At 40.8% G+C, this 19,872-nt stretch overlaps 2 protein-coding genes across 2 annotated transcripts; both read left to right on the top strand.

Moving 5' to 3' along the window:
- The first annotated feature begins 9,395 nt into the window (after window positions 1–9,395).
- LOC109635618 (elastase-1) lies at window positions 9,396–11,850 on the top strand. The gene is made up of 8 exons (XM_020096923.2): window positions 9,396–9,556; window positions 9,804–9,901; window positions 10,014–10,114; window positions 10,478–10,603; window positions 10,954–11,090; window positions 11,194–11,336; window positions 11,461–11,610; window positions 11,725–11,850. Exons 1-8 carry the CDS (start codon window positions 9,517–9,519, stop codon window positions 11,734–11,736), a joined length of 807 nt encoding a protein of 268 aa, XP_019952482.1. The 5' UTR covers window positions 9,396–9,516; the 3' UTR covers window positions 11,737–11,850.
- A 3,471-nt stretch (window positions 11,851–15,321) lies between these two features.
- LOC109635616 (elastase-1) lies at window positions 15,322–19,009 on the top strand. Its single transcript, XM_020096922.2, has 8 exons — window positions 15,322–15,439; window positions 15,532–15,635; window positions 16,413–16,513; window positions 16,737–16,862; window positions 17,427–17,563; window positions 17,661–17,803; window positions 18,504–18,653; window positions 18,903–19,009. Exons 1-8 carry the CDS (start codon window positions 15,400–15,402, stop codon window positions 18,912–18,914), a joined length of 813 nt encoding a protein of 270 aa, XP_019952481.2. The 5' UTR covers window positions 15,322–15,399; the 3' UTR covers window positions 18,915–19,009.
- Window positions 19,010–19,872: the final 863 nt, after the last annotated feature.

Raw genomic sequence — 19,872 nt, 5'->3', positions numbered from 1 at the left:
AAGCACAATGCGTTACTGTGCCTGGGCTTTAATCATTAAATTCACTCTAGTTCTGAGAGAATTTACAAGAGTAAGTGGAAGCAGTTTTGGATTGTTCAAAATTTAAATTTAAAATGGCATACTTTCCACCATGCAGAGCTTTGGCAAAGTTTGTTTTGCATTTCAGTGCATTTCGGGAGTTGATCAGCATCTACCAACCAGAGGCATTGTGACAGCTGGTGGTGGAAGAACATAGATCCTAGTTTAACTTAAAAAAAGAAATCCAAAGAAACCCATTACTTATGATTTCATATCCAGTGTCAGTGCATGCATACACACTATTTCACACCGACTCACAAATCCCCCAAACAAATCTATTTTCTCCCTTGACCATTTCTATGTAGCTCACTGAGTAGAACATCCAAATATGTCAGAGTGAATGAGTAAGCCAAACATAGGCAATAAGGCAGATGTGTCACTAGAGTGCCAGTGCCAAATCTGTCATAGAAACCATATTGCCAAGAGGCGAGGGGAGCTCACCCATGAAATTGTTCATAATGCGTCCATAATTGCAATTTGCCATAGTATTGACTGTGACAATGTGGCAGTCATCTATAAAGCCTGCATCTCATATTGATCAGCAAGCAGTGCGAGGAAGATGAGCCACGCTCTGATCTAGTCAGGTGAATTCTGGGTAGAAGCGGTGACACACATGGGTTTGATATTACAATAGATATTGATTTACTGAGGTGCACTTTGATAACAGGTGCTGAGCTGTGCATTTAGCCAAATTTAGGTATTATGATACTGCTCTATGCCACCGTGGTGACGGAGTTCCTTACTGAGATGATACTTCTGTCCACTTGCATTAGTTTGAAGCCTGTGATGGTGTAACACTCCTCAGAGATACCTGGATGAATAGGCCTGTCTGACAGTCATCACTTATTGCTGCTTTCTTAGGCTGTTCAGCTGTGTTTAAGCTTTCCTGCACAGGAATATATTTCCATCCACCGACACCATGAAAGGGGCTCAGAAGTTGAAAAGAAATATTAGATTTTCCATGAAAGGAGGAAGACCTGATTATACTAACAGATTATCAAGAGGTAGAGTAAAAATGTGTGGGTCTTATAGGCAAGATGAAGTGTACAAAAACCAACTGTAGTCCTCCACCTCCTGGCCCACAAATGATTCAGCTGTTTACTATACCATCGAGAACCATTTGGACTAGATTAAAACATTACTTTTCATGACAGTAGTAGCAGCAGCAAATCCCTCTTAAATTTCGGTCCTGTCCTGTCTCATGATTTCAGCTGCCAGTCTTTCCTTTTTCTTGTTGTTTCAGATTGATAGTTAACTTTCTGGAAGAGCAACCTGTCTTTCATGAAAGTCTCTCTCCTGCATCTTGTTGTTCTGCTTCATGACACCTTCAACTACATGCTCCTTCCTGGACATATAAGGATTATTCCATTGTACTGACAGTAAACATGTCATGTGTAGAATAGTGGAAAATATCTAAAAATCAGTTCTGTGGTAATCTTCAAAATACTCACCATTAATTGACAGTGACACAATAGTAACGATGCAGAATTGTAAATATGCCGTCTCAATTTTCTCCAAACATACTGCAGTTCTTGCACAGAGAACCAGGTTTCTGGAAATGAGCAGATTAAATTTGAGGAGCAAATTACACTGTGATAAATCAAGACATGATGCTGCTCTGAGATACAAGGGGAGATATCGCTTCCACTTTAGGTTGTTCTTATTCAAGTCTACTCTAACTTGGTTAAACTGGTCAAGCACTGCTAATGGGGCACCAGTACAGTTATCTTTGTAATTTGGTAAGCGAAACTGTATATGTTTGTATTTCATCACAACACTTTAACATGATCAACTTGTGAAGCTTTGCTGCAAAAAGTCAAATACAGAATTGGAAAGAGCCATGACTCCCAAATTGGTTGTACAGTCTTGTTTACAATTACAGACAAAAACGAATTCTTATTTTTGTGACATTGATCGTATAAAACTTTAAATTATTTAAATCTATACTTGTTGTAAAAACAGTAATTATTGTTATTCATAGGGAAGACAAAATGCATTTTTTAAAACCAAGACCTTGAAAGGTCCAGTGTGTAAGATTTAGGTGAAAGGGAACTATCGAGGGGACCCTCTCTACGGAGGCCGCCATGTTTTTTACATTAGTTCAGACTGGACAAACTAAACACCTTTTGAATTGTTATGACAATTAAAGGCTACCACAGGTTCTTTTTCATGTTTGGAAGGAGAGGGTGAGGTGAGGGTTGTTCAGCTGCAACATGCAATTTCAACACTAGATATCACAAAATTCTACACACTGTACCTTTAAATGTAAAAGCTAAGAGTTAGAAGGGAAGTAGGGGGTAGTTTCACTAAGTGCCACTGGGAACAAGTGGGAACAAAATACAATACATTAGTGGCAGCTATCCCTTTGTATGCCTCCTCACATACATATGAATATAAGATCAGATGTTAAAAACATGACTCTAACCCTAACTCGAGCTCAGAACTGAGTTGTAAATCTGCCATTGTTATCTTTGCAAACATTCTGCAGTACGTGCTAGCGTGATAGCCGTGGCTTTCACTGAAAGGAAAGGAGCTAAGCTAAGGGGCGATTATTAGCTTTCCACAGCATATTAGCTAACTGCTAAATAATGCAATCTGTCAATACTCATCTGCAAATTGTAAAGGTTATCACATACTGTAGGGTACAGCACTCACATGGAAAACTGATTTATGTTGGCACATGGGAAACAAGAGTTTTGTCTCCATAACACTTTGTGAGGTGAAGTCTCCTTTAATATTTCATTGGGATTACACGAGTGGTGAGAGTAAATCTCTCCTCTCCTCTCTTGTGTCCTCTCTACTCACGCCACGCAGACTGGCTTTTACTTTAGCCAAGGCTACGTGGTGTGCCAACCCGCTCACAGGGAGCTGGCAGGGAATACGAACACACTCTGGGGTCCCATTGACAAGTCTCTTTAGTTATCGTCGGGCAAGCAGGACACAGACGGAGCAAGAGGCTCTTGACCCCGATGATTTAAGTCCATTTCAAGCCCACAACCAGAACCTGCTTCCAAGCAACTGTTGTCCCGGCACTGGTCCAGGCCATGACATCATCAAAGGGGTGACAGACAAGGCCTTCATGGACAGATGGTCGTTAGATCTAATAAGGAGTATCTGCAGGTCCCAGCCCAGACAAATGTGTCCTATCCTACTGGGCAATGATCATTTTCAGTCAAGGACGCCTTTATTGGAAGCAGGGGAAAGCCTTGATATTCCAAATGAGCTCTTTGTGATGCAGTTCAACGAGATACCTTCTCTATCAAGTGATGTTATACTTAGTCGTGTGCAACTTTAATAGGGTATCACTCTACTTCTTGGCTCTGTTGCGTGTTATTCCGCTCCGACTCTTCCAAACGAGAAAATGGTCTTGGTCCCCACAGTATGTGTTTAAAGAGCAAATCATGTCAGGCGGCTAATGCTCAGCAGAAAGTTTACAACCCTCCATGCATCTGTTTTTTCATGTAGGCAATTGCTAAGTCAGGCTCTTGAGGGAATTGCCTGCAGAACAAATTCACAAGCCAAATGATCAAGTGATTGTTGCATAGGTAGGAAATCACCTTTTAATCTGATACTTGACGTGCATTTATTCAGTCACTAAGTCTATATTATTCTTTTAAAGGAATGGCTATTACATCTAGACGCACTTTGGAATCAGTGTGTGGTTGGCACAGATGAAGAACATGGTGGAATGCAATTTGTGGAAGTGGAGGTCTAGTGTCATCTTACCACTGCTACTGCTGCACCTGTTAGAGTGGTTGATTGGGTCTGAACATGGGTTATTTATCTGTGTCTCCAGTTCAATACAGCGTCAGGTCTCTCCGCAGCAAGATTGATCCTCCGCCCGTGGAAGAAAAGTTTTGGAATCATCATTCACAAACTTTGTGTGCTCACTGCCTCGGGCTCAATCCAAGATGAGTGTCTGGAGGTATTTGGAGAGTTGGTAAATCGAGACCTTTACATTTATTTTACATTTACTGTGTTGACATTTTAACAAATCGAGGAGCCGGGCAAAAGCGATGAAATGCATAATGTGATGTTGCATGTGTTTTGGCCCGCAGGCATGATCCTCCCTCATTGTGGCCGTATTTAAGTTTTACATTTTAGAAGGTATAAGCCAATGATTGCACCACTTCTTTATAATCTTTATGAGCAAAAGAAGATGCTCAGAACAGCCACTAATTGCATATTTGCTGATGACTTGACTCATTACTGCTTCACAATTTCAATGATTGGCTATTGTCCGCGGCTGAAGCCCCATTAAGGGACAGCACGGGAACGCCACCTAAGTCTCGTGCACACCAAACTCTCCACTCCTCGGTGGGGCAGAAAAGATCATTTGAATTAGCCCTAAGGAGGAATTAATCCTAATGACTTCTATTCATTAACAGCTAATTAAATATTCACATGCATGCCTTACTCGAGCCCCCCACTCCCCCTTTTTGTCTTGGTCTCTTATTTCATTGGTGGTCTGCTGCACAGTACGCCGTTCTTCTTGAAGACGGCAGTAAAGTAAATTGCATTGTGCCACTGCCTGTTTGAGATACGGGCTCTGCAAAGTTGGCACCTAGTCTATAATATGACATGAAAGAAATAATTTTTCATTGACGAGATAATTGAAAATCAAATCACCAGCAATTATGTTTTACTGCTGACCATGAAAATTGCTTATGTACTTATTCTGAATGAGTTGAATTAGTTTAAAATTAAGAATACAGAGTTTTCAAGTCCCCCCACATTTTTCCACATGTGTAATTCTAATAAACGTTTGAAATAAAATTATAATATTGAGAAACAAATCACTCAAAGGCAGATTTGAGAGCGACTTGATTTGTAAAGCAGCTGGCTTGTCACATGGGCTTCAATCAATAGCTTGAACTCACATTGCTACCTCTGTAGGACAGAATTAATTAAACAGAGGCAAGAGAAGCCGGTCACTTTTATCACATATAAATCAGCATGAATTTTCAGTGAATCCACATGAACTATCTGTGAGTGCCAGTCAAAAGAAGAGGGAGAGGAAAACCTACATCTAAAAAACCTTATGTGTAATTTCAGTGAATATATGGTCCATTTAACTTTAGGTGTTGCAACAAGTTAGGGAGCACACCATTCTGTCTAATTACACCTTAAGGCCCTCATCATGGCGACAGCTGGCTTTATGTTACACTATAAATCTAAATCTTTTAAAATGCAACACTCAGGAAATAAAAGTAGCAGATGAGTTTTTATTTGATTCCATATAATGATAATCATGTTTAACATCCATGCTTGTTTGGATTATGTGCATCATATAACAAGAACAACACTGTGGCATCCATTCACTCACATTACTTACTTCATTTCCTTTGACTATTCAAAATGATTGAGGTCCAAGTTCATTTTCTAACTCCAGTTCATTAAAGCAGACACCAGTTATGCATAACGGTAACATCGCTCGGACCAGTGAAGCTCCGAGATCGCATTCTGCATTTTGCCAGTGGTGAAAAGTGGTCGACAGAACACACAGCAGATTTGCAAATCAGAGGTTTGCCCAATGTCTGATCTGTGTTGTTAAACTCAGATCATGTTCAGACATCATCAAACAGCCCAGTTTACCAGCCCATCGCTCATTAATCCATCACTGTAACACAGACGTTACCTTCGATTGTCTGAATGGATCCAATAATTCAAACAGCGACACATTAGTCTGCAAATGAACAGGTCTCACTTATTCAAACTGACTGACGCCCTCTCTGTGAAATTGTGCTAATTGTCATATACTGTCAACAGACAATTTTCTCCTGCGTCTCTTGGGTGTGTAATTACGTTGAGAGTCAGTGAAAGATATCAATGTTCAGTGTAATGAAAACAGGAGGTCCAGGCAGTTGTATGAGGCTGTTTTGATTAGATGTCCATGTAACACTGATACCAATATAGACACTTATTTATTCACCTCATCAAAAAAATTTTACATTTTTGCTCACAAACTTCATACTAGAGCTTATTTCATCTCATGTGGTGATACTTAATATGTTTTCAAGGCGGGATTTCCCAGTTAATGGGTGAATATCAGATTTTAAAAGCTGCCTAATGACCTATCCACTGCCACATATAGAGCGACAAGGATGAGGCAACGTGGTAAGCCAGTTTTTATTCACCTTTCCAGCTCTCCCTATCACTCAGCGAGGGAGGCTCAGAGCACTAGCCTCCTTTTCCACTCCACTAGAGCTTATCACTGCTGCAGCTGAGGGCCAGGACCCGGCAGCATGGCGGCAGCTGAGACCGGGGGCATGACGGGGAACAGGGGAGAGGGAGCAGGCGAGCAGCTACAGAGGTGAAGGCTGCAGCAGCATCTCGCTGGAGGACGCTGATGGATGAACAGTACTCCACAGGATCAATCAGGCACTCACAGCCACAGCAGATCATCCTTCTCCAGGAGCACGTTACTGCTGCTGCACCACTTCGTCCCTGCCCCCCATAAACCACATCGCCCCCTCTGCCTATATGGCACCTTTTCACCATATATATATTTATATAAAGAGAGGCAGGGAGAAAGGAGAGAGGGAGGAAACATGAGAGGGTGTGTAAGAGAAGGGTTGGGAGGAGGGTGTGTAGGAGGACGTATTGATTGTTTTCACTGTGATATAATTGCAATTAAAGGTTGCAAACAGCCCAGTGGATCAGTTTCTCTGTCACCAGGCAGGACACATGACAGCTTTGATGCATCCCTTCACACCTCCTCAGCTAGCAGGGAAGAGTGCTAATGCTGCGAGTCCCTGTAGACTTTATATGGATGAGTGCCATGTTGCGCAGATATTTAGCACTGCAACTCCACACACATTAAAGATTTTTACTGACATAATAACACCACTGCCCTAAAGAGAAGATAGAAAGAAGGAGCAGTGTTTTAGTTGATTTAGGTCAGGGAGAGACTCATTTCTGTGTTGGAGATCAACAGCCAAAAAAATAAAAAGCTTCATGAGAAACAGATGAGTCCATGACAGTTTCCCTTCTGTCGAACTCCAGTCACTGCTAAAAGATAACTCTGAGTGAATCAAGGTTGTACTTAAATGAAGGGCAAGAAGTGCAATTGCAAAAAAGTTTTTCTTCACGTTCTAAATCAAATTATTAAATGTCTGCTCTGCTTAAATATATATAATATAATATATCCTTCATCCAAGTGCCTGTACTTATTTTCTCCCCCAAGGAGGTTACGTTTTCACCCCTGTCCATTTGTTAGTTAGCAAGACTGCGTAGAAACTACTAGATGGATGACCAGGAAAACTAGGTGGAAGAAAGTGTGGGCCAGGGAAGAACATATTGAATTTTGGTGTGCATCCAGAACAAGGCACGGGTGAAAAAAATCAACAGTGTACAAATACCATATACTGATACAAGACAAATATTTACACTGTCCTTCTGCTCAGCAGCAGAGCAGCTTTTACTCATTATATAGGCATCTGCAAATATCTAAGATTTTCTAATGCAGTTCCCAAAGCACCCTCATTTTCTGTTTTACTCACCGTGCCTCAGAAAACGTCTTTAATGTAAACAGCTCCTCACACCAGTAACAGAGCAAACCCAGAATGAATGAATGTATATTATCAATTTTAGCTTTTTCTCTCACTACAGTGTGATCTGCTCAAACAGTGTCACATTGACATAATCAAAAGTTACCCGGAGATAACCCTCCCTGACTCCCTATCTCATACCCAATCACTGCATCCCATTAATTTTTTTTTTTGAATCTCAATTTCCTGCCTGCGTATGTGAGCCATCTTTATGGGAACTAAATCGTCTGTTCATTAACGAGAGGAAGCTGTATCAAGAACAAACATCTTTAATTAACACAACCCCAGCACTTCCTGTCTTTGATCTCCCCATTTGAATCATGCCTCTGCAGGAAAAGGTTGGGGAGGTGCAGGGCTGCGTGAGCAGTTTGGAGGGGACGAGGACGCACTGTGTGAAAATAGCTAAAATGTGGAGCCCCTGTTGATCGGGAAGTCTTGCAGCATAAGAACCTTTTTTCCCCTGTGTGTCAGGGGGCCAGCTCAATTACCAGACAGCCAAGCTATCTTAATAAGTGCCCGATAAGGCAATAATCCTAAATCCATACAGTTTTAATGACTTTCTGTCTAATTGAGGACTATTTTATAAAAGACGGACATATCACAGGCCTTCCCATTGTCCAGAAAGCTATAAATGCCTAAATGACTTAAATATACATGAATATTAAAATTTTACTCATCATCAAGTTATTCATCGCTGATTTTATCGTTCAGTGTCAGAGAGGTCCGAGAAATCTTCTTGAACTCAGTTCTCACACTGGATTGAAATCTCACCAGTTGAGAATGTAGATTTTGACTTTAAATGTTTCTACTTATCTCATTGAAATGAGACACTAAAATCTGCATCACATTTACAAGACTGGTTAAAGTTGTAAGGACGAGATGTCATGTGTTGGTCTCCTGAGCAGTGCACATCCTGTATGTGACCAAATTGAGATTCTGTGTTCTTGTTGCCCCCTCTAGTGTTGAGCTGTAACACTGTCCTGTTTTTCATCTCTGCATAAATAATTAATTTTTTGACTAGTCCAAATTATAAACTACTATTTAATTACTACTAAACTACTTTTCTATAAAAAACAAAACAAAGGAATATTATTTTATAAAACCATGTATGTAATTATAACCTAATGATATAAATTACTTATATAAAAATATCTTTATATAATTACATTTATGATAAATCTCTTTTTAGAGAAATTGTTAAAACCGCTGCAGTGACTATGCTTTAGTTTTTTTTAGTCAGACTAATAATGTCAACAGGCTCAAATATATAGATGATGTCACGAGGAACAAGAAGAAGGTGTTTTACTGTAACACTGAAGGAAACAAATATTATTATATGTTATAGCATGTGTTGTTGTTTCAATTTGTAGAAGCTTCTTCATGTCTCAATCAGGTTGAATCATTGAGTATATTGTAAATTGTAAATACCCACAAAAACTTTGCATTTCATCAGAATACTCATTTCAATGCACATACACAGTCTCCACTGAAAGGTCATTTTGGGAGCTGTGGGTTTCATTGTGATGTTTGCTACTCTTCTGACAAAAATATGTTTTTTTCCCCATCCTCTTAAATAATGTAGTGGAGTTTCATCAACTAAAATATTTTTATAAAACCCTTGAGTCACTCTGACTTGTCGTATTCAAATAAACCTCTCAGTCTGTGTGTTATTCTTCATTCCAGAGCATTTTCCACTGGTCAAAGCACGAGGTGTGTGGTAAGCGACTGAGATAACACTGTGTGAGATGGACCACAGGTGCAAACTTGGCTTTTGTCACTGGGGAAAGAGCTTGGACGGTTTCCCGCACTAGCTGAAGGTCGACTTGAGGTATAAAAGAAGGAGAGTGACGTTCCTCTGCTGCAGAAACATTCAGGCAAATTTGCAGACATGCTCAGGTTTCTGGTTTTGACGAGTCTCGCAGCCGTGGGTAAGAAAGTGACAGCACACACACTGCGCTGTATATCCATTCATTATTGATCTGTCTGCCTCATTCGCTCTTTTTCTCCTGTCATCCAGTCACTCATCCGTTTTAACTTGTAGATGATCTGATCTACCAGTTCACTCAGGCCACTCTAATTTCTCCTTTCTCTTGTCGGTGGAAAGTAAAAAACATTGTGAGGTTTGTAGGAAACCACATATAAATCACACCAATGCTTTTATTTTTATTTCACCAGTGCTGGCGGAGCTCCAGCCCCAGCCCAGGTATCTGGAGGACAGCTTGGAAAGAGTCGTGGGAGGCGAGGTGGCCAGACCCAACTCCTGGCCCTGGCAGGTAAACTACTGCAACACAAAGTCAAGAGTTGCTTCCATGTTTAAATGCAGATTCATGAATTACTCATTGCTATCCATACACTGCTGACACATCCATATTCTTCCGCATCCAGATCTCTCTTCAGTACAGATCTGGCAGCAAATACTACCACACATGTGGAGGGACCCTGATCGAGAGAGGCTGGGTTATGACTGCTGCTCACTGCGTGGACAGGTAACAGAATGATAAACCAGACTTACTGTTCTTTGGTTGTGTGAGTTTTAAATGGATTTATATTCATTTATTTTGATTATTTTGCTTTTAGTAGAAAATGCATTGCTTACTCTTATCTTAAGTCACCAGCATGAGAGCACTTCTCACATTCTCCTTTATAACTGGCTCTCACCAGAGGGGAGTCATTTTATTAATTAGAAAGTCAAATTACACAAACATAAACATCAGTTAATGGTGTTTTGTGGTCTTTAATACATTCTGTCATTAAATTCATGAGGCTCTAACTGTCCTTTGAGTCACAAATGTATAATCAATGACTCTCAATAACGTGTTTCCCTGTGTTTTTTTTAAAACACATTACAGCAACAGGATGTGGCGTGTTGTTATGGGTGAACATGACCTCTACAGCAACAGTGGCAGAGAGCAGATCATGGATGTCATCCAAGTTTTCATCCATCCTGGATGGGACTCCAGCAATGTCGGTAACGGGTGAGAATTGCAATTCTTTCATCTGGAAAAAGGCTCAATGTGCTTTTGTTCATTTTAAAAAAGAGGTATGCATTACTTTCAAAGAAGTCCTGACCTTGGTGAAACAATTTTTGAAGGGAATCAAATTCTCAAACATATTCAATCACACGTGTCTGAAAATGATATTGGGAAACAAACGTCACCTCCAGAAAGTATTTGTCTAAAGACATATCGACCTCCCTGGTTGCAAAGTTGTGATTGGTTCCTATTGGTTGATCCATGCATCACTTCAGGTACGACATTGTCCTGCAGACTAAGGCTTTCACAAGCTTTCCATGCTGATGTGAGGGCATATTTATTTTGACCCTCAGGTGGGATATTGCTCTCCTGCGTATCTCCTCTGACGCCACCCTGAACTCTTACGTCCAGCTGGGCTCGCTGCCTCCCTCCGGCCAGATCCTGCCTCACAACAACCTCTGCTACGTCACCGGATGGGGACGCACCTCCAGTGAGTTGACTGCACGATCCCTCTGGGCACCTGTCAGTTTTGATGGGTGCATTCTTACCATGAAGCTCAACTTGACTTATATTTCACATGTCTCCATTTCCAGCTGGTGGCAACCTGTCTGCACAGCTCAAACAGGCCTATCTTCCTGTGGTCGATTACAAGACCTGCTCCAGCAGCAGCTGGTGGGGCAGCACTATCAAGACCACCATGGTGTGCGGTGGCGGAGGTGCTGAGGCTGGATGCAATGTGAGTCCTCTTCTGTGAGAGAGAGGAAAAAAACAAATCCTAGCTTCAGTCAACTTTGCCTCATTTTTATTTGTATACACTGAATCTATATATATAATATTCCATTCATCCTTATTCCTGTCAGGGTGACTCTGGTGGTCCTCTGAACTGCCTGGTTAATGGAAAATACTACGTCCATGGTATTGCCAGCTTTGTGTCTGGCTATGGATGCAATACTCCCAAGAAACCCACCGTCTTCACGCGCGTGTCCGCCTACATTGAATGGATGGACTCGGTCAGTATGAATGATTTGTACAAAACCATGTAATATCCATTTAAATAGCTTGTTATTTTATGGCACATCATTCAGATCATGTAAGATGTCTGATCACGTCTGCTTTTTTTCCAGATCATGGCGTAAACAAGAGTCCTCACATGTTGCAGGACACAGAACATGTTCAACCCTGTTTTCATCCTCTGTGTCTCTGCACTTGTTTCGCCTCCTTTCACAAAAATAAAGTTGTTTTAAATTGTGTGTGATGAAAAGACTCTTGTTTTTATCAGTACGTTTTTGCAACCACAGCTGTGACACGGGGACACGCTGTCACACACTATCATGAGCTGTGATAAAGTCTGAGACCGATGACAGGTGCTTTTCTGAGCTCAGCAGAGGGGCCGCATCAAATGAAAGTCAGCTCAGGATATAAAAGAATCAGACGTGCATTTAGAAACACACAGGCACTGCAGCGATGCTCCTGTTCCTGCTGTTTACCACTCTAACAGCCACAGGTAAGGTGAGGCCGCAAAGCAAACACTTTACAGATGAAAACATCTTTGTTTGTCTTTAGGTGTAATAATAAACACAAGGCGATATATATAGTGATGATTCAATGAGTTTTCCCGTGTGTCTCAGTGCTGTCTGAGTCAGAGCTTGGGTCTAACTTCGCACAGAGCAGTGCTGCAGGAAGAGTTGTGGGAAGTGAGGAGGTGCCCTCACACTCCTCGTGGTCCTGGCAGGTACAGTATTACACAGTAAAGCAGAACAAAGTGTACAGGTGCAGAATCCAGTTCTTCAATAAAATATAAAGTGAGCTTCTGTGGATTTAAACACTAACTGTTTCCATTCTTAATGCGAAACTCAGCTAAGCTAACCTGGCTGTGTTCTCTTACTCAGCGTACAGATGAAACAATGGTATCAAGCCACTCATCCACCTTTTGGCAAGAAAATAAATATGGGTATCTCATAAGTACCTTATATTTAAATCCTCTACCAATAAAACTGTTTAAAGATTAATATCTGTGTTTTAAACTATTTTGTTTCCATCTTCAGATTTTGAGGAACTGATGAATGTATGATGTCTATACACCGTCATCCACCGAAATCCTTTTCTTATTTATTTAAACCCAGCCAATCTTATCCCAACGGTATCTTACCCGAAAACTTCTGATTCAGCGTTTTTCCCACTCAGAACATCATCAAGTTCCGTCTGTGACAGAAACAGGACAAATACACTGACGAGCAGCCGCTGCAGCAGCAACACGACTCTGTGTTTTTGAGATGATGCAAATATATCTTTATCTGTGTGCCGAGAGCCAGCAGCTGAGTAAATACTGACATTTGTTTTGCAGCATTCTGCCTGTTGTTAGTTTTGAAATAAAGGTTTTATTCACTTTTTGGGTTCAACACAATCCTCTCTGATTGGTGTTTAATAAATCGAAGGTTTGCGTTGCCCTTCCTCCTGCCACTGTGGTGCTTTTGTGACATTTTAGAGGGAAAAGGCTGAGGAACTACCAGAGGGAACAGTCGATGCATCTGTCGACAGTGGGAACCGGACTCATCCTATAATCAGAGAAACATACAAACAGACTATTTCCTTCTTTTCCCCTCAGATCCATTTCTCACAACCTTTTATGTAAAATCTGGTCAATGATAGAAAACGTGAAGAGCTGAATTTATAGCAACACAAAGTGTCCTCCATAAACAAGGTGAAAGCATGACCTACAGGCCTCTGTCCTTTAGGTGAATGTACTGGAACATACTGTATATGCTCTCATCTATCCTATATGTATGTTTCTAACAAGAGACTTTAAAGCTCTAATAAAGAAATATCACACCTTCATGACACAGCTCTGTCTATAATGTTACAGGTGGCTCTGGCTCAGGAGGTTGCAGGTCATCCACAGCCAGAGGGTTCGATTCCCAGGTTCATCCCTCTCATATTTAATCAAGAAAATAACTGCAATTGGTTTTAGTTATAATATGAATATATAAGATCACTTCCCTCACTTTTATAAGTTTACATACAGCAAGTGTGATGAACTTAAATTTATAGGAAATGTGTGTGTTTGTGTGTGTTAAGGTTAGGTTTAGGTTTAGGTTTAGGTTAAGGTTGAGGTTAAGGTTAAGATAAGGTTAAGGTTAAGGTTAAGGTTAGGTTTAGGTTTAGGTTAGGCAATTGAAATAATCAGAAAATGTTTGATGATACAGACGGACATGGCAGATATACATTGAGTATGTTTCACTGTGAGGCGGCAGCAGTGTGGGTCACATGCACAGTAATCCTCTCCTGCTGTGCTCTGGTTACAGAAGAGCAGATAACAGAGTTCAGATCGTGCAGCACATCAGTGATGAGCTGTCTTTAGTGCTGCTCTGCAGCTCCAGGATGTGTGGTCGGTATTTGCACTGTGAACATATCTGTTGATTATATCTACTTCTTGGAACCTCAGTCAAACTGGCACACAGCTTGAAAAATAAAGCTCGAAATTGTTCAGGTCGCCTTAGGGGAGATTTTAAACTTCAAAATGCACAATGTCGGCCTATGAGTAAAATCTCAATCTGTCTTAATGTGTAGCTCAATTTACCCAAACATCCATGACCATTACAATAACAATCTGTCTCTCTTTTAAACCAAGCCACATGCTGCAGCAGCTCTTAACTGTGAGGAACACAAATTGAATCATATCAGATCCACAGGGCATCATGAATGCTTAACAACACCTTAACAAGTAATACTGCATTGTAGCCTTGGGCTCGTTAAGCTTTTAAACAATAATAATAATACAATTAATCTATATTAATCAACAACGTTTAATTTGCGCCAGGCCAGGATACACAGCTCATGCATTACTCTACCTCCTCTCTTCTTGTTCCCATTTAGTTTCTGTGTATGTGGAGCTCAGCTGTCTGCTTTCACAGCCCCCTGCTCATGGTGGAGCAGAATGGGGATTTCTGTATCATTCTGTGGGGAAGAGAAGCTTTTAAACTCTGCAAACCCTTTTATAATCACAAACAAACATATGTAACACACTGGAGGATAGAAAAACTGAAAAGCACAATCTGTCTCCTTTAAAGCCAGATGTGGATCTTTACATGATACATGCTCTACAGGCGGATCCCCTCATATAGCACATTTTCCACTTGAGTATAACTCTATCTTATTATATTTCCTACTGCTTGAAGTGAGTTCCAAGGTGGTTTATGTTTACAGCTGCTCCAGCTGATGCCACAAACTACCATTCTACTCTATCTAAAACTGCATTTTCATCAAATTTAAGTTGAATTTGATGTGTGCAACTAACATTCCTCATCACACTCAATAACTGTGAGGATATTCTCCATCTGAGTACCAGAGTACCACAATAATTTGCACAAAAGTTGGCTTTCCAGACAACAATGAGGTGAACAGTCACAACCACGGACTCAGTCAAGGAACATGCACCTGACAATGGGGAACATGTCATGGCTGATTCATGTCTGCTGTGGTAAGACCTCGTTTTGACAAATCGTAATTTGCCCTTAAAGCAGCGAACAGTAACGTGAGGGTCTGAGGACAGAGGGTGATATCTGCTGCACATGTAGTTCAGTGACTTGATGAGGGCAAGTAAATAAACAGTGGATGGTTTTAATCTGTTACCTGTGGAAAAAAATGGATCCGTAGCTGAGTCAGCTGTTCTATATATGAATCCTCTGTAGTGATAACGGTGAGACAGACACAGGTGGACACACACACACACACACACACACAGGTTATAAAGAGTAACGGACAGCAGTCTCCAGCAGAGGAAGTTATAGAAGACAGCAGACATGCTCAGGTTTCTTGTGTTGACCTCTCTCGCAGCCCTCGGTAAACGCCGTGTGATTCCTCTCCTCTTTACACATTCTGCACACGTTCGAACACATCCTGTCTGACTGTTCTGTCGTCTGTGCTTTCCTCAGTGCTGGCCGAGCTGGAGCCCCAGCCCAGGTATCTGGAGGATGACAGTGTCGAGGAGAGAGTTGTGGGAGGGGAAGTGGCCAGACCCAACTCCTGGCCCTGGCAGGTACGGTACAACTTTGTTTGACTGGACAGCAGTGGAGGGACAAGAGCACAGATCATTTAACCCAATGTGAAAATACTCTTTTATGTTGTGGCATCTGTGCTGGTTTGGTATAACCTCACTGTGGAGGGAGAGGTTGGATATTTTGGTGCCAAGAATGATTCTTTATAGAGCAATTATATTTTCCTCACAAAACATGCAAAGACTGGAATAAAAATGTAACCTAATTAAAAAAATATAGAAATAAAATATTTTTTTAAATTTCAGCTTCCTGCAGTAAAAATACATTTTTGTATCACTAAAGCACCAAGGTAACAGCAATGGGTCATGAATCATAAATATATATATACATGTATCAATGATGAGTCCTTAGATGTCGTTAACAAAGAAATGTAATTGAGGCTTTATTTTAACCATACACTTTACTGCAAATTACTAATAATAATACGTTTTATCTATACAGCACCTTTCATACATAAAATGCATAAAAAATAGAATAAAGACAATGGTGTTAAAAAAAGAAGATACGATTAATCAAAAGCAAGGAATAAGAAACCTTACAAAATGTATAAAAGCAAATCCAAAAGGAAAAGATGCAAGCAGAAAGCACCTGAGTGGATAAACAGAGCAGGTCTGTAATCGTTCACACATTATATAAGCTGAACTTCTGTTTGATTTGTAAAATCAAAGAGACAAAAGTAAAATAAATGATGTGAAGAGAAAGCGTAATGTTATCAAAGACATCCACTGGTTTTAATTTCTCCTTCGTTGTTTCGTCAGATCTCTCTTCAGTATAAATCTGGCTCCAACTTCCACCACACGTGTGGAGGAACCCTGATCAGAAGAGGATGGGTCATGACCGCAGCTCACTGTGTGGACCGGTGAGATTCATACGTCACTGACTAACTGCTGAAATCTAATAAGAGACACGGATGAAGTAACAGAAATTTGGTTCTGACGAGCTGAACCTATGAATATGTTTCTTATAGATGCGAATTTGACTGGATGCATTACACAGATTTTGAACATGTGTCAGGTTATTAGAGATAATTTGCTGCCAGACAGTGTAGGAATGAAAACTTTCTTTGGTTTCTATTTCCACAGCTCCAGGACTTGGCGTGTTGTTCTTGGAGACCACAACATAAACTCCCACGAAGGCAGTGAACAGTACATGAGCGTGAGCCGCGTCTACCTCCACCCCAACTGGAACTCCAACAATGTTGCTGGAGGGTGAGCGATGATGACGAGTCATGGTCTGACCCACTGCTGCACATAAAAACAGCAGATACTGATACATGTATATCACACATCATAACAGCTAAATGTACAAAGCTATCTGTAAACATCTAAAAGTCAGGAAAAATGTCCAAAGGCTGTTTTCGAACATAATGTTTGATATAACAGTGGCATTATCTGGAAATTTCACTTTGTTTGTTTATTTGAATATGTATTTTTCTTAAACTGAACATATTTATTTTTACTTTGTACTCTCCTCACTGCACTTACAACCCAGACACTCTGAAAACCCATCCAGTTATACAGAACAACATAATTAGAGGTGAAACACTTCTCACAGAAAACGAATTAGCACATATGTGGATAATTACTTACACTAACATTATAAGGTTCCTGAAAATGTTCTGCTGTGAATTATGTACAGTATATATATATATATAGTTGCATTAATAAAAAAATAATTGTTTGTTAGTTATCCCTAAACAACTCTGACTCACAGACTTAGGCCTTCACCAGCTTTACATGCTGACATGAGGACACATTTCTTTTGACCCTCAGGTGGGACATTGCTCTCCTGCGTCTGTCCTCTGATGCTTCCCTGAACAACAACGTCCAGCTGGGCGCCCTTCCCCCCAGTGGTCAGGTCCTGCCCCACAACAACGCCTGCTACATCACTGGATGGGGACGCACCCAGAGTGAGTCTGACATCATGATGAATGAATCTGTTTTGTGTTCACATGCAGCAACGAAGCTGAAGAGTTGTGAGACATGTGTTTTTTCTGTCGTCCTCAGCTGGAGGTCAGATCTCTGCTCAGCTCAAACAGGCCTCCCTGCCTGTTGTGGACCACAGGACCTGCTCCAGCTACGGATGGTGGGGCAGCACCGTGAAGGACTCCATGGTCTGTGCTGGAGGCGGCAGCAACTCTGGTTGCCAGGTGAGTGAATGTTACTTTTTAAATACTTATGACCCTATCCTAATTATCCTTGTGAAAAAAGATGCTGAGGATCTTGAACATATTAAGTATTTATTAATAGATGAATAACATTTAAAACTGCATTATTGTCAAATAGAAAAGATGAACAAAGCATCTTTTAACAGCCTAATGTCTTCATTCATATGTATAACGATTAACTGATCTATGAAACATTTAATTATAAACTTGGCTGTAATTTCAGCAGGTAAGATTCCTGCAGGTCAGATATTGAACCCACTTTCTCCAGAGGTCCTTCTATGATTAAGATGCAGGAGTGGTGTTTGGACACAAGCAGACCGGGAGAAACACTGAAAAAGAACGTGTCAAAATTCAGTTCTACTCCACCAGGAAAAGGAAAATTGAATGTCTGAGCTGAGGCCTGACCCCGTCTTGTCAAGGAAGATACTTTGCAGGACACATGAGGGATTACTTGCTGCATCAGCGGGGCCATAGGTCACTCACAAAGATCCAGACTGTAGTGCTTGAGCTGCACAAAACACTCATGTTGTGCACAAACTTGCTCAAGGCTGTCTGAGATTAAAAGAGGATGTGTGAAGCAAGTGGGGACATGTTGCACTTTGAAGGACTGAAGTTTTTCAACATGCAGAATAAAGACATCCATTATGAATTGTCTGTTGCTCTGTGTCATCTCTGAATCCAGGGCGACTCCGGTGGCCCCCTGAACTGCAGCGTCAACGGCAGGTGGGTCGTCCACGGTGTGACCAGCTTCGTGTCCTCCTCCGGCTGCAACGCTTACAGGAAGCCCACCGTCTTCACCCGCGTCTCCGCCTACATCAACTGGATGAACAACGTCAGTATTTAACACAATCAAAGAGTAATTGAAAAAAAAAACTATCAGGACATTTCCATTATTGTGAGTTATACATAGAGATATGATGTCTTTTGATGAATCACATTATGGGCCTAAGCAGCAATTGCAGGATAATCACAATCTGCTCTCTGCATCCATTCATTTTCAGAACTACACCTATTTGTTGAGTGTTTTGTTCAGCTCCTTGAGGATAATCAAGTAATCATTCATTTATCCTCACTTTGCCAGATCATGGGTTGAGAAGAAAGACAGTCTCCATGGAGACGAGAGAAAACTCCGGATTCGTCTCCTCTTCTGTGCGACTCCATCTGAATAAAATGTAAATTCTTCCTTGACTTTGTGTTGTTTTTTGTGTAAAAGACATTGATCATTTTAAGATTTAAAAAAGGAAAGATAACATTCTATATGGACTGATTTGCGTGGGATGGAGTTTGGCTGCTGAATTGATTTTAAAAGTTACACGGACACATACAGGGATTTAAAAATACTGTTTTAATTGGGAAAAAAGTCAGAAATATGTCCCACTGTTGTCTATGTGGACAAAAAGACCAATTAAAAGACAACATTTAAGATGATTATGCGCAAGGAAAGAAATGCACTTCTTTAGAATCCCCCTGTCATCCACTTACAAGGCCAGCTACATAATATTTATTCATAACTGCACCAAGGTGTTTATTGACATGTGAACGTGTAAACAGCAACAAACTAATGAGCTTGGTTTCACTACACACAGGTGACGTATGGATACAAGCAATAACCAGAGTCAATTCAACAAATCATTGTAATTTAGAAATAAATTGCACCTGCCTGTGTGACATTCATATTTCAGAGACACTCACAGCACATAAATATACATGTCAACTTTTACCTTGGAGTGTAACCAATTCAATTCAATGCCTCATCCGCAGATATATTCTTCCGTGTTTTGCTGTTTCCTCAGTGATTCTACCTCCATCACTCACAGAGCTGTTAGAAAGATAGAGCGGTTATCAGAGGAAAAACAAATAGCTGCTTCACAGTGGCCTTGACTGTGGTGGATAATCGTGAGATGGAAAACATCTGGCCTGTGTGACTTAGTACAGCAGCACGAGTCCTACACACACACACACACACACACACACACACACACACACACACACACATACACATATACATTGAGTTTATGAAGAGAGGCTGACTCATCTGCAAGCTGCGACAT

This window comes from Paralichthys olivaceus, chromosome 2, assembly GCF_024713975.1.
Source record: "Paralichthys olivaceus isolate ysfri-2021 chromosome 2, ASM2471397v2, whole genome shotgun sequence".
Classification (NCBI taxonomy): domain Eukaryota; kingdom Metazoa; phylum Chordata; class Actinopteri; order Pleuronectiformes; family Paralichthyidae; genus Paralichthys; species Paralichthys olivaceus.
This window is presented reverse-complemented; position numbering and strand designations above follow the sequence as displayed.